The 17,596-nt window shown below is 38.9% G+C and overlaps 1 protein-coding gene across 4 annotated transcripts in view; it reads right to left on the reverse strand.

Moving 5' to 3' along the window:
- DCTN4 (dynactin 4 (p62)) overlaps window positions 1-17,596 on the reverse strand; it is a 37,391-nt gene that overhangs the window by 18,202 nt on the left and 1,593 nt on the right. The window contains exons 1-7 of one of the 4 annotated variants that reach the window (XM_014543104.1): window positions 16,732-16,809; window positions 14,680-14,750; window positions 11,919-12,097; window positions 4,758-4,801; window positions 2,567-2,674; window positions 1,184-1,204; window positions 365-438 (exon numbers count right to left, since the gene is read on the reverse strand). In XM_014543104.1, coding sequence (XP_014398590.1) covers window positions 365-438; window positions 1,184-1,204; window positions 2,567-2,674; window positions 4,758-4,801; window positions 11,919-12,097; window positions 14,680-14,750; window positions 16,732-16,806 — 572 coding nt within the window. In that variant the 5' untranslated portion in view covers window positions 16,807-16,809. Of the gene's footprint in view, window positions 1-364; window positions 439-1,183; window positions 1,205-2,566; window positions 2,675-4,757; window positions 4,802-11,918; window positions 12,098-14,679; window positions 14,751-14,878; window positions 14,965-16,731; window positions 16,810-17,596 lie in introns of those variants that run through there. The other 3 variants (XM_014543105.1, XM_005870490.2, XM_005870491.2) reach the window with 3 other exon arrangements.

The following is a 17,596-nucleotide window of genomic DNA, read 5'->3' on the forward strand; positions in this document are numbered from 1 at the left end:
ACATAGTTGCTTAGAGTTGCAGCTGAGAGGCCGGCAAGTGAGGTGGGGAACGTTGGAGTCTGCAGTCACTGGAGCAAGCAAGCCTCCCTGTTCGCTTCAGTGCATGGCTGCCGGCCGCCATCTTGGCTGAAAGTTAATTTGCATAAGGATATGCTGATTAGCCAATGGGAAGGGTAGCGGTCGTACGCTAATTACCATGTTTCTCTTTTATCAGTGTAGATTCTTTCTGTTTAGGTCTCTTCAAAGTATGAGTATCTTCTTCACCATTGGCAACTGTTATTTATTTATTTAAAAATCACATTCCTCCAATATTCATTTTGATACCTGCTTTTTCTCCTCAAAGGCACTTAATGTCCAAACTTACGAAAGTCCAGCCAGGGTAGTGATGGTTGCACCAGCTCGTGGTCGCTGAAGCCTGGTTCCAAGACCATATTTGTCCTAAACAGAGTTCAGAAATTCCTATTAGAAGTTCCACCTTTAAACATCCTATTTATCAAAAGAAAGAATTTTGGGTGGGACAGCATGAGAAGCTCAGGGAAATAAGCAAAAAAACAAGCAAACAAAAACAAATTTGAAAGCTTCTTTTAAAGAGAGAAATTTGTAGCCCCCACATCATCTTATCCTATATAATAAAAAGCGAATATGCAAATTGACCAAATGGTAGAATGACCAGTCACTATGATGTGCACTGAGCACCAGGAGGCAGATGCTCAACGCAGGAGCTGCCCCCTGGTGGTCAGTGCGCTCCCACAGGGGGAGCACCGCTCAGCCAGAAGCTGGGCTCATGGCTGGCGAGTGCAGTGGCAGTGGCAGGAGCCTCTCCCACCTCCATGGCAGCGCTAAGGATGTCTGTCAGTCGGACATCCCCTGAGGGCTCCTGGACTGCGAGAGGGCGCAGGCCGGGCTGAGGGGACCCCCCATCCCGAGTGCACAAATTTCGTGCACTGAGCCTCTAGTTCTTAAAATAGTAATTAAAGTACCAACATGAAGACTGAAAATACATTAACATAGTAAACTGAACAAAATGGGATTTTTTTTTAAACTAGTAATCTAAATATCTAAGCTATGGTTTAGACCAGAGCTATGTGGAGTGTCTAAGACACATGATGAATGTCTTCTTGGAACACCAGTGATCATCTGCTAACTTCCTCAGGGCTAGCAAGAATTATAAAAGAGAACTTACCACTACATGAATAGTGTGTTGCTGTAGGCCCCAAAATAGCAGCAGGTTGCAACAGAGACAAAAAAAAAAATGCAGCATAAGATAGAAGCAAGCTCATATAGCTGGCAGGTTATATGGGAAAGTTGAAAGAATTATGCATTTAATTCAAATCCCTCTCCTAAATAGACTGGTCCATATGCTGTTTGTACCACTGGACTATGCAGAAAAACTCATTAAGATTTCATTAAGTCTTTGGTAAATGTCTTATGAGTTTTTTTTATTTTTATCTATCTATCTATTTTTATTTTTTTTTTTAGATAGAGAGAAAGGGAGAGGGAGAGATAGAAACATTGATGAGAGAGGAACATCATCAATCAGCTGCCTCTTGCACGGCTCCTACTAGAGATTGAGCCTGCAACTGAGGTACATGCCCTTGACTGGAATCGAACCTGGGACCCTTTAGTCTGCAGGCCAATGCTCTATCTGCTGAGCCAAACCAGCTAGAACTGCCTTGTGAGTTTTAATGCTTTATTAAATTCTAGATATTTTTATATAGACCTTACCAATTTGTAGGGTTTCGATAGTTTAATTCTCATGCAGAAGCAGTATGACAAGTTATTTAACCTATACAGATCACATTTCCTCAACTGTAAATGAGAATATACCATCTATTCCACAAGATTATTATGACGATTAAATAAAATAAATATGTGTAAAGTGCCTAGCACAGTGCTTGACACATCATTCATTGCCATTCAACAAATGGTATTTATTAAATGCCAACCTGCGTAGCTCAAGCAAACACACAGAAAACAAATTGTTCTGTGATAGCAAATAAAACTTGGGGACAATAATAAAAGCTCCAAATCTTAATCTCTTTCTTCTGATGGGTAGCATGCAAACTAGTAAAGAATGACTTCCATAAATACTTCCTATCAAAAATTACACTTGCATATATTACTATCTATTTAGCCACACAAGTACACTGTGTAAAACTCAGTGTTTTTTTATACTGGAGAAATATGGGAAGGTGCCCCCCAAATTACAACTAGAGCCAGAAAACCACCACTACGAGGATGTCAAAGGTGGGCTATGTGAGAATATGAATAAAATCTACCACTTCCGAGTTTCTGTAATATTCCAAAGTTGTTACAGTTTTGTGGTTCCTATAAAATTAAACACTAGCCTCTTTGGAGAATAATCAGAAGAGAAAGGGGAGTGATGGAGAAACACAAATGTCCTTAAAACTCGGAGAACTAATGATGTGGTAAAAGCATAACCTTTCTGTTACCCATCCTTCAGGAATCTAGGGGACAATGGCCACTTTCTGAAAGAGTCACAGTTCTCATGTCACAGAGGTCTTGACCAATGAACTGCAAACTCCTTTTTGTGCCAAGTGCTCACCGAAAAAGCCAAAGGCATATAGTTTCTACGCCGTGCCAGTTTCTTGCGATCTCGTTCAACCTTCTCCTTCTGAGCAAGCTGCTGATAATATTCAATCAGTTTGTTCATCTGTAACAAATCAAAGACTCAGTATTTTGTTTCATGAAAAAGCTAACAGGAAACATACGAAATTAATCAACTACACTAGCTAGACACATAATAAACAGAGAAAACAAATTAGTAAGGTGGCAGGTTTGCCCTTTTCTTCAAAGAGAATTTATCTTCTTTACATGATCCATTTCGGAATTGAAATGGAACCCTCAAGGTGAACAACGGGAAGAAATGGGCAATGAAAAGGCTTGGAAATGTCATCCTCTCTCTTCACTGTTCTTTTACTTCATTACTTACTTCCTCTCACAAATGCTCCTATTTTTTCTGCATGCCCACAGGACCATCTATTTCTAAGAATGTGACATTTCATATTCTATATTCTCCTCCACTGCATCCCACATTTTCATTTTTAAAATATATTTTAATAATAAAAACAATGCTATGTTAACTGGGAAAAATTTAAACAATGTATAAACAAAAAATAAGTGAAGCTTCTCTTTTATCTCTTGTGCCCAAACCTACCCTGCCCTCACCAAAGGTATCCATTATTAGAGTTTAGATAGCTTTCTTACACATTTACAGGCACAGGTATGACATTAAAAAAGCTCATGTGTAGACATACAGCATTTATATGTATAAAATAAATACAGGTCTTTTTATTTTTCATATAAGAAAAAAACTTAAAACGTTCTTTTCCACTGAAAGTATCATAAACTTCCTATCCAGTACAAATACATCTGCCTCATTCTTTTTAAAAAGCTGCACCTTATTACACAGGACAGATGTTTTATTAGGTATTTAACCATTTCCTATGACAGGACTTAACGGTGTCCTGGTACCCACACTTGTCCTCTCACTGCAGTAGCAATTATGTTTTAGAAACACTACTCTGATCCTGGCAAGTTTTAGCTTAAAACCTTCAAAGGCTTTTCAGACTCCTTACCTCGGTCTACATGGTCTGACAGCAAGTACTTCTCTCCAGTAGCTCGATGCTAAGCTCCACTCATCGCACTCACCTTGTCTACAACCTGCTTTGCTTCTTCCACTTATAAGCTCCTTGCATATGCTGTTCCTGTCTTCAATTCTTTCCCTTCTGTGCTTGCTGTCCTCAAATCTTAGAAACATCCTCAGATATCGACCTAACTAGTTGAAATTCCCCCTAATAAATGTCCACATGGCACAATTTCTCTTCTTCATGTTAGTCTTTCCTGTACCTGAGGATTATTTGATTAATTTTGTTTTCCCATTAGACTTAAGCTCTATGAGGGTAGAAACCATGTATCCTTATTGTTCAGGACAGTACCTGGCACACAGTAAGTGCTCGATAAATGTGTGATGAATGAATATATATTTTTGTGCATAAGTGTAAGTACTTCTATAGGTCAGAGTCCAGAAAGTAGATACTGCTGAGAGCTCAAGAAATTTGTACTAATTTACACTTACAACAGTATATATAAAAAGGTCCAATTCCCCACACCATCATCCAGGATATTTTCAATATTTCTAATTTTTGCTAATGTCATAAGTGGATAATTATAAATTGTATTTAATCTGCAGTTTGTACATACTTCATTTCAATAGTATTTCATTATCTTTTTCACATTCTAGTTCCAGGGGCAAAAAAAATCAGCTCTAATGTATACTATAGAGATCAATTCTGTATGAACTGTTAAAGGATGCTCCAGTCATGATTCTATAAACAACCACTATTGAGTCAAAGGGCATCTTCTAAATTTGTGGTGTTTCCAGGAACTAAGATGTCTATATGTTGATGATACTTCCAAGAGTATTTGAGAACAAATGGAAACTCAACTTAGTTGGTGGGTTATGTGAAAAACAAAAGCATATTGTTTCCTTTGTCCAATTCACACTCGAGTACAGAACTAAAACTATACCTAAGTTTTTCTATTAACTTAATGGGGAAAACTGCCATTGTGATTTAATATCTTATAATGAGAAGCACTTTCTATGTGTAATAGACACCAAAATACATGTCATGGGCTTCTAAGCACAGGCTATATCCACTGGTAAAATGGAAGATACTGAGTCTTTCTCTCCATCTTTCCTTATTTCATCCTCTCTCTAATGACCCTTTACTTACCCGTTGAGTGTGAGGATTTTCAGGTTCCTGCCAACCACCACTAGCTGCAAAATAAAGGAACATTAAGAAGAATTTTATAATTTTATTTTCACAAAAATAGGTCATTCTGCAGGCCACAAAATAAAACTTAAAAAACATAAAATCACAGAACTTCCAAAAATGAGTCCTAGAAATGATATAGACCAGAATGCTCAGAATAAAATTTTTTCTTTAAATATAATAATGGTGATAATGACCACCACCACAGCTAACATATGTATAGCCAGGCACATTTTATTCTCCTAATAATGTTGTGAAGTGGGGACTCTTATTATTAGCCTTATTTTACAAATGAGAAAATTGAGGCTCCGAAAGTTATATAACTTGCCCAAAGTCACAAAGATAGTAAGTGGTAAAGTGAGGATTCAAAGTCTGACTCCAGAGACCCTGCTCTTATCTGCAACACTGCAATTTCTGTTTTATGGCCCTGGTTTGGAAAAAAATTTCTTATATAAGAAACAAACTGCACAGACCATAAAGGAAAAGATTATTCCAGAAAGCTAAAAGTAAAATCATAATGAATACTTTCAACAAATGGTGCTGCAACAACTGGATACCCATCTACAAAAAAATGAACCTTTACCTTACCTCACAACACATACAAAACTTACTCTGAAATGGACAATAGACTTACATGTAAGAGCTAAAACTATAATCTTTATAGAAGAAAACATCAGTGAAAATCTTAGTGACCTTGGGTTAGCCTAAGTTTCTTCACTAGGATACAAAAGGCACAAACTATAAAATAAATTGATAAATTGGACCTCATCAAAATTAGAAAATTGTGTTCTTCAAAAGATACTGGTAAGAAAATAAAAAGGCAAGCCACAGACTGAGGGGAAATATTTGCAAAACATATACTGAACAAAGGACTTGTACCCAGAATACACAACTGTTACAACTCAATAAAAAGACAAAAATTCCATTAAAAAATAGGCAAAAGATTTGTACAATCATTTCACCAAAGAAAATATATGGATGGCAAAAAAGCACATTAAGACAATGCAAAGTAAAACCACAATGAGATATCACTACACACTCACTGGAATGGCTAAAATGAAAAAGACTGACAATATTGAAAGGCTGTTGAGGAACTGGAATTCTCCTTACATTGCTGGTGAGGATCCACATGGTATAGCCACTCTGGAAAATAGTTTGGCAGTTTCTAGTCATTAAATGTACACTCCCCCTACAATCCAGCAATTCCACTCCTAAGTATTTATGCAAGAAATATGAAAACATATCCACACTAAGACTTGTAGGCAAATGTTCATAGCAGCTTTATTTATAAGACAAAAACTAGAAAAAAATCCAAATGTCCATCAACTAGAAGTTGAATAAACAAACTGGTATAACCATACAACAAATATACTAGTCATCAATAAAAAGCAAAAATATGGGTGAACCTCAAAAGCATTATGTTAATGAAAGAAGACAGACACAAAAGACTATGTACTACAAGACTCCAATTATATAAACCTCCAGAATAGGCAAAATTACAGTGGTAGGAAGCCTATCAAGGGGGCGGGAGCCAGGAGGTCAGGGCAAGAAACTGACAGCAAAGGGGCATGCGGAAACTTTTTTGGGTGATGGAATTTTTCTGTTACATGATTGTGGTGGTGGCTATATGAGTATACACATTTGTCAAAAAATCACAGAAGTCTACACTTAAAATTGGTGAGCTTCATTATACATGTTATATCTTAATAAAGCTAATTTTAAAAAGTGAAAAAATAAACTACAATGAGATACCATTTCACAGCCATCCTTTCGGAAAAACAATACTAAGAAGTGCCAAGGGCCCTGGACCGTGTAGCTCAGCGTTAGAGCGTCAGCCTGCACACCAAAGGGTCGTGGGTTCAATTCCTGGTAAAGGGCACATACCTGGGTGATACCTGGCCCAGTGAGAGCATGTGCAGGAGGCAACCAACTTATGTATCTCTCTCACATGGATGTTTCTGTTTCCCTCTCTCTTCCTCTCTCTCCCGCTGTCTCTCTCTTTCCCCCACTCTCTCTCTCTTCCTCCCTCCTCCTTCCCTCCCCTCCACACTCTCTAAAAATCAATGGTATCCTCAGGTGAGGATTAAAAAAAAAAGCAACACAAATAAAAACTGTCGCAGTGGTTCTCAACCTTCCTAATGTCGCAACCCTTTAATACAGTTCCTCATGTTGTGGTGACCCCCAACCATAAAATTATTTTCGTTGCTACTTCATAACTGTAATTTTGCTACTGTTATGAATCGTAATGTAAATATCTGATATGCAGGATGTATTTTCATTGTTCGAGACCCACAGGTTGAGAACCGCTGATTCTAGTGCAAAGGCTAGTCTACTTTTATACATTACTAGGTGGAGGAAAAACTGGTAAACCATTTTAGAGAGCTAAAGATGTACACAACTTAAAAACAGCAGTTTTATTTATTTATTTATTTTTAAATACTTTTTATTTATTTTTATTGATTTCAGAGAGAAAAGGAGAGGGAGGAATGAGGGAGGGATGGAGGGAAAAAGAAAGAGAGAAATATCAATGATGAGAGAGAATCATTGGGCTGCCTCCTGCACGCCCCCCAATGGGGATGGAGCTCACAACCTGGGCACGTGCCCTGACCAGGAATCGAACTGTGACCTCCTGGAGCAGTTTAGTTATGCAGAGAAATCCTTACTCTTATTACTTAAGAAATACACACAGGAATTTTTCTAACAGTACTTCTGTCGAAAGGAAAAAATTGACAACAACCTAAATGTCCATTAGGAAGAAACTGAGTAAGTAAACTGTGGTAAGTCATGCATGAAATCAAACTACTATTATAAATATAATATCGATAGAGAAAAGTTGTAGCAGGATACATATAGATTTCCATTTGTTTCACACTGATAAACATGATTTGCTAGTGGCCACATATATATGTGGAGAAGTATAAAGACAGGCATGGACACCGATACACACCGACTTCAGGATCGTGATGACTACCTCTCTCTAAGAGGCAGGGGAAGGGGGGGTGTGGTGGGGGGAGGCAACACAAGTTGTTTAAACCGTTTTGGTTATTTATTTTGTTAAGCTGGGGGATAAATATATGAATGTGCATTATTTGTATAAGTTAAAATAACTCTTTTCAAAACAAAAAGGAATCTTGCTGAAGATGTCACTGTGCTCCCTTGCAAGAAATGGCAGCAATAATAGCCTTTAGTACATTATTCATAATTTAAAGGTTGCCTACTTAAGGCAATCGTGAAAAAGAATTATTTAAAAGAAATGTTTTAGATGTAGTATTTTTAAAAGTCTAAATGTTCTACCTAATTGCTTCTTTAGAACTGGTAATTTATTCTAAACAGCAATTTGGGAGACATAACAATGTCATTATGAGTTTTTCTCTGCACATTACTGACACAATGGCTTACTTACAAACCAAACAGTTCCAACTAAAGTGGTTTCAGAGCTCCTCAGACACCAATGACAACATGGAAAAATGAAATTATCTGTACTCTTTTAAGAGCTCCAAGAGCTCAATTATCACTGTCAAGATACCCTAGAAGAGAGAGAGATTTCCAGAAGCAAACACAGGTTTTAAGTTCTGAAAAAAAAATTCTCTAATCTTAATGACTCACAATCTAAAAAGCATAAACATTCACTTACAAAGGAACAAACTGTAAAATCTACTTGGATTTGTGGACTTTGTTTAATTTGCTAAAAAGAGACAGAATACAAACACAGAAAAATACTTTTAACTCACTGAGGCATATATTATGCCACTTTGAGGTTTGTTTGTTTGTTTAACATTTAACTCATAAACAAATTCAAACAACTTGCTTGCTACATTGAAATTAAAACATATATACACAAATACTGACTCAAAGTCTAAAGAGATGCTATGGAATCAACCATACTAATAAAAGGGTAATATACTAATTAGACCAGGAGACCTTCCAGATGTCCTTCCGGACAAAGCCATGGTGGCAGGGCCGAGGCAGAGGCGGTTAGGGACGGCAGGGGAGGGCATTTGGGTGCAAGCAGGCTGGTGGGGCCGGCAAGGGAGAGTGGTTAAGGGTGATCAGGCCGGCAGGGGAGAGTGGTTAGGGGTGATCAGGCAGGCAGGGGAGCAGTTAGGGGCCAATCAGGCTGTCCAGGGAGAGCAGTTAGGGGTGATCAGGCCGGCAAGGGAGAGTGGTTAAGGGTGATCAGGCCGGCAGGGGAGGGGGGGGAGTTGGGGGCAATCAGTCGGTAGGGGTGGGCAATTGGGGTTGATCAGGCTGGCAGCAGAGTGGTTAAGGGAGATCAGGCACACAGGCAGGTGAGGGGTTGGGAGCCAGTGGTCCCAGATTGCGAGAGACATCCCCCGAGGGGTCCCAGATTGGAGAGGGTACAGGCCGGGCTGAGGGACACCATTCTGTGCACGGATTTTGTGCACTGGGCCACTAGTCTATAACAAAAACATAATATGCTAATTAGACTGAGCAGCTGAACAACCTTCCAGACATCCTTCCAGATGAAGCTGGGGCTGCGAGGGCCAAGCCCCTTGCACGAATTTCATGCATCAGGCCTCTAGTTCTAATGTAAATCACATTTCAGGAAATATCTACCCTCGAGCATTTTTAAGGAACTAAGATATACTTGTTTAGTTAACATTTTTTGTTTTTGTAGAATATTTTATCAACTTAATGTACAATGTAAAAAAACCAAGAGCTCAAGCATTCTAAACCAAGAGGTGAAATAAACAAATTCAAAGATTAAATTTTTAAGAACAGAGTTGAATCTAAAGAGATGTCACCCATATTTACTTCCAAATTGTGTAGGAATTGTCCACCTTCATTTTAGTTATGTCAAATGACATAATGAACTTGTTATGAGCTTTTTCATATGTTAGTAAGCTAAAATCTTTAATGAAAATTCAAAATTGGGAATTTTTAACAAGTCTAAAAAGTTTTCAGATAATTAAATGAAATTACAGAAAGAGACAATGGAGAGATAGAAATGCTACTGTTTACATGAAAATTAAATAGCAACTCAAGATTTTGAACTGACTGTTTAAAGAGTGCTACTACTTTCTGATGTTAACCAGGAAGTATAGAAAATGTAAAAATAAAGGAAGTTTCCTAATATAGATAATTGCAACCTCCACTCTGAAATGCTCAAATGATGGACTGGTATATAATTAATACTGTAGGTAGTTTTAAGTCCATATACACATAATTTTTGTTTCACTGATAAACGTGTGTGTGTGTGTGTGTGTGTGTGTGTGTGTGTGTGTGTATAGACATGTATACATAGACGTATCTTTGAGCAAATGTTTGAATGCTCCAGTATAGAAACTTGGGACATGGAATTGCTGGGCAGGAGAAAAAAGCATTTTAAAATTGTAGCCCAGCTGGTGTTGCTCAGTGGTTGAGTGTGGACCCATGAACCAAAAGGTCCCCGGTTCAATTCCTAATTCCCATTGAGGGCACATGCCCAGGTTGCAGGCTTAATCCCCAGTAGGGGGCATGTAGGAGATAGCCTACTGATGATGGCTCTCTCATTGATGTTTTCTCTATCCCTCTCCCATCCTCTCTCTAAAAACAATAAAAAATAAAACTTTAATAGATGTTGTTAAACTGCTTTTCAAGGTGGTAGTGTATAAAAGAACTATTTTCCCATATTCTTGCCAACACCTGATTATCAGATATAACATATTTTATCAAATCAATGACATTTTAATTTGGATTTCCCTGACTACTAGTGAAGTTGAACATATCTTTCTACATATTTATTGACTTTTAAAAAATATATTGCCTCGCCCTAACCGGTCTGGCTCAGTGGATAGAGTGTCGGCCTGCGGACTGAAAGGTCCCAGATTCGATTCCGGTCAAGGGCATGTACTGTGGTTGCGGGCACATCCCCAGTAGGGGGTGTGCAGGAGGCAGCTGATCAATGTTTCTCTCTCATCGATGTTTCTAACTCTCTATCCCTCTCCCTTCCTCTCTGTACAAAATCAATAAAATATATTTTAAAAAATATATATATATTGCCTCAACAGTTGTGAAAACAAAAATCCAACTAACTAGATAATAAAAACTAAATGAAGAATTCATACATTCAATACAGGGTCTTTGTTCCCAGAGAACTCATATTAGAGTTGAAAACACTTGAAAAATTCACATATAAACAATATTAATAGTACAAGATATTTAATTGATATCCAAAGAAAGAGATAAAAAGAAAGGTCTATAAAATTTTAGAGGAAGGAAACATGCAAGGGTAGAATGTGAGTTATGACTTCAAAAAAGGTTAGAGTCTTGCCCCACCAATAAACCAGGAGGTCATGGTTCAATTCCTGGTCAGGGCACATACCTAGGTTGTGGGTTTGGTCCAAAGTTGGGGCATGTATGAGAGGCTCTCTCATACTCTCTCTTCCTCTCTCTAAAAATAAATGAGCATGTCCTCGGGTGAGGATTGGAAAAAAAGAGTGTAGGGCAAAGACATATCATTTTAATCCTACTATGGCCCCTTCAGTATGTATATTTTGGTTACTGATCATTTTTATTTCCACTGTGAGACCTGCTGTTCATATCTGTTGCCTACTTTTCTATTAAGTCTCTTTCTTATTGACTTATAAGTATTCCTCATTTTTGGTTATTTATCTTTAGTCTGTTGTATATGATCCAAATACTTTTCTTAATTTGTCACTTTTATGTTTAATTTTGCTTATGGTGTGTTTTGTCATCAGGAGCTTTTATTTCTTATGAAGAGCATCAATATTTTGACTCTAAGAAAGTGTCAGATTTATAAAAGCTATTTGACAAACTCTAAGAAAACTAAATAGCCCTGGCCAGTTTGCTCAGTTGTTAGTGTCTGTCTGTGAACCTAAGGGTCTCGGGTTCAATTCCCGGTCAAAGGCACATATCTGGGTTGCAGGTTTGATCCCTGTGCCCTGATGAGGGCACATGCAAGAAGCAACCAATCAATGTGTCTCTCTCACATCGATGTTTCTCTCTTTCTCTCCCCGACCCCCTCTAAAAATATCAATGGAAAAAAATATCCTTGGGTGAGAATGAACAACAAAAACCCAAAACTAGTTAACATAGTCTGTGGGCAATTACAGCACTGCTAATTTCACAAAATCTCATGTTGAAGTCTACCTCACTCACCCACAGATTTGTCTGCCATGCCCACATCTCTAGATGTCCAGCGACAAAACCCACAGGCCAGGTAATAGGCTTTCTTCATGGTGGTCTTGGCTGGGTCATCGGGAAGCTGTGTGGAGATGCTTGTGGCCCGGGTGGAGAGGGTGTGCATGCAGCCGGGACAGTCAAAGCAGTTGGCGCATCTATGATACAAAAAATACAACAATTCATTCACTCCACAAATGTTACCAAGCACCTACCAATACCAGACCTTGTTCCAGGTGTTAGGAATTCAAGAGAGAACTGTAAGGGAGGATTGTCTCACGCAAAAAGAAATAATCAAGTACTCCTGAGACTCTTACAAACTTTGTTTTAAAATTTCAAAAGTATTATATGTTCATTATTAAAAAAATAAAAAGCAAAATAAATAAAAAAATAAAAAGCAATCATCACAAAAGTTCTTGAAAAATTAGAGCCTGACCCAATCCTACTCCACAGAGACAATCAGTGTTAATAGTCTGGAGTTAACTATTTCCAGCCTCGTTTCATGCTTGTACAGACCACAAAGAATTCTGAGGAAAACAGAAATGTCAGAGCTTATGCCTTTAGAGAGAACAGCCCAATTGCACAATGGAAAACTGAGAAGCAACAATACAACGATCGGGAAATTGGTTTGGAAAATAACTTCTTGTTTGCTGTGCCAGAGAGCTGAAACGGATACCACACAATGCGACCAAACTGGAATGGTTCTGAAGTGCTGCATGTTCAGGCTTCCTGGCACTATTCTCCTAGTGCTCAGCCAACATTTCCCCTTCAGGGCCCCTGTACCTTGTTGCTTTTATGTTTTCCACAACCAGAGATTATCAAGATTTCACCACATCCTAGACTTGGTCTGAAGTTCCATGTCAAAACTCCAATTAGCTCTGATATTTTGCCATCTGGATAATATCCTCAAATAAAGATAATAGTATCCACTTCACAGGGATATTTTGAGGATTAAATGTTAAAACTAATGTGTGGACAGCATAAAAACTGTCTGGTTTATCAGAAGGTATTTCTCAGAGACAAGGAAGACAAATAATAGTGGTTCACAACCATGGAGGCATATGCATGTGAGTGGTGACAATGGACTTTCACATCAAGCAAAAAACCAGATCTTGGTTTTTGTTGTGTGTGTTTTTTTTTTAAATATGTTTTTACTAATTTTTAGAGAGAGAGAAAGGGAGAGGGATAGATAGAAACATCAATGAATGAGAGAGAAACATCATTGATCAGCTGCCTCTTGCACACCCCCTACTAATTGAGCCCACAACCTGGGCATGTGCCCTGACCGGGAATGGAACTGGTGACCTCTCTGTTCCTGGGTCAATGCTCAACCGCTAAGCCACACTAGCCGGGCCAGATCTTGGTTTTTAATTCCATTCTCCAATAAAAGGATCCAGGGTTCCTTGGAGAAATGGCTAATTCTAGGAGTGAGGCAGAAAGTACACATGATGAGCCTAGAGTATTTTGTAGTACCAGAAAGTAAGAAAGTGCTCTAATGAATGAACAAACACCCCCCCACACACACAAACAATGATTGGGGTTAAGTTAAAGGGATACAGTAGTCTACTGAAAAGTTACCAACAGCCAAAGGTAGAAAATTTGAGCAAAAAAAAGTAGTATTGGATTACAACCTAAGGTGTAAAATAAATATCCAGGAGCCCGTCTGCTTTAAGTAAATGATTACTTAAATAAGTGGGGAAGAAGAGAAATATCTTCCATGCGAAAGAATTCCAAATAATTTATGTAGACAACCCTCACAGAGGGGGAGCATAACTTCCTACTATTTAAGTGTGGGCTGTGATAGTTTTCCTTCTAAAGAGTACAGCATGTTAAGCAATAAAACAATAAAATAAAATAAAATAAAAAAATAAAGAGTACAAAATGGAAAAGGAGGTTGATAGTCATATTGAAAGTATGTTTCCTTGATATGCTGAGAGATACACTTTACCTCAGTGATCCTCCTCCCCAAAAATACATTCCCCTTCAGTGGTTCACAAACTGCGGCTCGGCTCGGCTCGGCAAACTGCGGCTCACGAGCCACATGTGGCTCTTTGGCCCCTTGAGTGTGGCTCTTCCGCAAAATACCAACTTCTTCGCATGGGCACGAAGTTTCAATCGCACTGTGCCTGTGCGCCCGCACGTGGTATTTTGTAGAAGAGCCGCACTCAAGGAGCCAAAGAGCCGCATGTGGGACCACGGCCCTAGTTGATGAGAAAAACAGACACATTCCAACTGAGGGACATTCTACAATATATCTGACCACTATTCAAAACTTTTAAGGTCATCAAAACCAAGGAAAGTCTAAGAGGATGTCACAACAATGGGAGCCAAAGGAGACATAACTATTAAACATAACATGGATATCCTAAATAGGATCCTGGAACAGAAAAAGGAGATTATGAAAAAAACTAAACAAATCTGAATAAAATGTGGAGTTTATTTAACAATAATGTACCAGTATTGTTCAGTAATTGAGACAAATACACCATTCTAATGTAAGATGTTAACAGCAGGGGACACTGGGTACGGGATAAAAGGGAAATCTCTGTATCATCTTCACAATAATTCTTAAGTCTAAAACTGTTCTAAAATGGAAAGTTTATTTAAAGGCTAGTTTATCTTTGGCAAAGGTGATGCAAAAAAATGAAAAGAGCTAGTTAAGAAAGAGTTAGTTCCATGTGTTTTCTTACCAGCTATTACAAAAAAAATTGAGAAAACAAAAAATAAATCCTGGTCTTACCTGTTCTTTTTTAGTTTGGCTTCAGCCGATGGCATATTTTCTAAGCAACTGGGGCAATAATGAGAGTCCACCTAGAAAGAAATAAGAAATCAAAAATCAGAGGAAAGGAAATTCAGTTTAGCTTGTGTGTATGTCTCTGCCAAACAGTACAATGTGAAGTACATTATCATACTGAAGCAGAAGGTGAGAAACCACTCACCTGGCAGAGAACCTAAATTGTTTTCAGCTCAGGTTTTATTCCTCAATCACCTTTGTTTTTTCAAACCATCCACATTTTGTAAACCTTCTATTTTTTCTTTATGATCTTTCCTGTGCCCTTTCATCAGGATTTTATGAATTAGATGTGTTAAAAATTACCTATGTAAAAGAAGAACTCTATAATACCCTAAATAATAGATTAATAAATAAAATAACCTAATTTGTAAAAATGTGATCAATTATTCTTCTACCTGGTTTAGCTTTATTGGATTGTAGTAATTTGACCACACTTAAATTGTGAGATACTTTAAAGGTTTTCTCATTACTGAAGCAATACATGTTCACTGAAGAGCAGTATAAATTATCATTTACAAAGTCAGCTACAGCCAATCAATTAGATATTTAAACGACAAATTAAACTATTAAGCTAAACTATTGTATTTAACTCAAAAACACAGTATAAAAAAATTCATTGTACTTTTTAAGGTCTGAATAATTATTTTCTTAAATGTAGGCAGATTCTATTTGACAATTCTAGAACTGTAGTCACCTGCAGATGGAAAGACAGATTCACTTGAACATAAATACTATAGAAACTGGCTTCTCTTTTCATCATCTGCTATAAGCAGAACCATCTTTGAAAAGATGAATACAATTGCTGCTCAAAGAACCTCCCAGAACATAAGCTATAGTATTGCTAACAGATATTTGCCGTGACTCATCATAAAAGGCAAACTGTAAGTCATTCCTTTGCGTCCCCTTTCCAAAGAACACTTGGCCCTTCATGTGCAGCTCCAATCCAGGTTCTCCATTAGAACCTTCTGGACTGCTCACGGGTATTAGCCTTCCCAAGCCCTAATGGCCTCTATCTCCCAGGTACACACCCGTCTGTAAAAGATGCAGTTACAGATTGAGTGTCATAGCTGAAGACATTCTTGGAGATCATGAAGACTGAGTTCCCTAGGAACCACCAAAGGAGAATCTAACCCAGCCGTGGGCAAACTACGGCCCGCGGGCCGGATCCGGCCCGTTTGAAATGAATAAAACTAAAAAAAAAAAAAAGACCGTACCCTTTTATGTAATGATGTTTACTTTGAATTTGTATTAGTTCACACAAACACTCCATCCATGCTTTTGTTCCAGCCCTCCGGTCCAGTTTAAGAACCCATTGTGGCCCTCGAGTCAAAAAGTTTGCCCACCCCTGCTCAACAAATTGTAAGGGTGGAGCTGGAGCAGGGAAGCATCTAATGAGAAAGGAACTGCTAAGGAGATACACACAGGTACAGGCGTGCGTGTACATACACACACACACGTGTTAATGAAGAAATCCATAAAAAAATCAATGCCATGTTAAATACATGAAAAACCAATACCATATTATACATAAATGGCATTTATTTCTCTTGTATTATTTAAATACTTCCCCTGACCTTTTAAAATATATTTTTATTGATTTCAGAGAGGAAGAGAGAGGGAGAGAGAGATATAAACATCAGTGATGAGAGAGAATAATTGATCGGATGACTCCTGAATGCCCCACAGTAGGGATCGAACCCACAACCCGGGCATGTGCCCTGATCGGGAATCCAACTGGGAGTCAAACAGTGACCTCTGGGTTTGACACTTAACCATTGAGCAACACCAGCCGGGCCTGACCATTCTTAATATTGTGAAAAATATCCCCCCTCAAAATAATTAATAATATGTAAAGTGTTATAGTATAGGATATGTTTTTCATATGTGTTTCTTAATAGTCCAGGGATCTTCACTGAAGTTCTAAGTCTGGATACTCGTTTTCAAATCTTGGTCCTCCCAGTGTGACTTAGGGCTAACATTATGTGTCTATTTCTTTACCTGTAAAAATGATTTTTTTAAAAAGGTATCCATTCCACTGGGTTGTAGAAAGATAAAGGAGATTAAGTAAAGCATCTGGCATAGAGTACTGGATAAAGTGTATCTATTATTACTATTAGCGTTTCCTTCAGGAGACTGTGAGTTACTCCACGGCAGGATTTATGTCTTCTCGTCTTTGAATCCGCAAAGCTTCCTGAATAAAGGAGATGTGCCCAGCGCTGCAGGACTGGGTGATTTTTCACGGGGTGGGGTCTTCTACCTTCTAACAATCCCACCCCAGAGCCCATTTGCTGTGAAAGACGATAGCACCCTCCTCCCGGGGGAAGCGCTGTTAATATAACACTTCCAGCTTCCTACACGGCCTGCCCGACTCGCAACGCTTTCGCTCAGCTCGCCCCATCCCTGCGGCAGGCAGGCCTCGGCCGGAGCCAGGACACAGAGGGGCCAGTTTCCGGCCAACGTGGAGGCAGAACTTCCAGGATGGGAGGGGCATGAATACAATGCCTGTGTTCACTCCACGCAAATCAAGCATGGAAAGTCAGTGTCTAACGCCGCAAGTGGCGCGAACTAAGCACGCCCACACCTTTTTCTCCCGGACCCACCCTGTCACCAAACCCCCAGGAGACAGCCAGGCTTCCCGAAGTCAAGTTCGTCCAATCAGAGGGTGCCCGGCCACCAGCCGAGCCGCTCAGCTCCACCCAAGGCCGCCCCTTCTTTCCAAGTGACAACTTATGAGCAAATTAAAGCTCGGGCAAATCTGAGTGACGGAAAACAGGCCAATCAGCAAGGTAGGAAAATGGTATCCGCCTCCAACCGGTGGGACTTGCCCGTCCGCCGCGGTGACTAATAAGAATGCCTCTCCCCC

Source organism: Myotis brandtii, unplaced genomic scaffold (assembly GCF_000412655.1).
Source record: "Myotis brandtii unplaced genomic scaffold, ASM41265v1 scaffold32, whole genome shotgun sequence".
Taxonomy (NCBI): domain Eukaryota; kingdom Metazoa; phylum Chordata; class Mammalia; order Chiroptera; family Vespertilionidae; genus Myotis; species Myotis brandtii.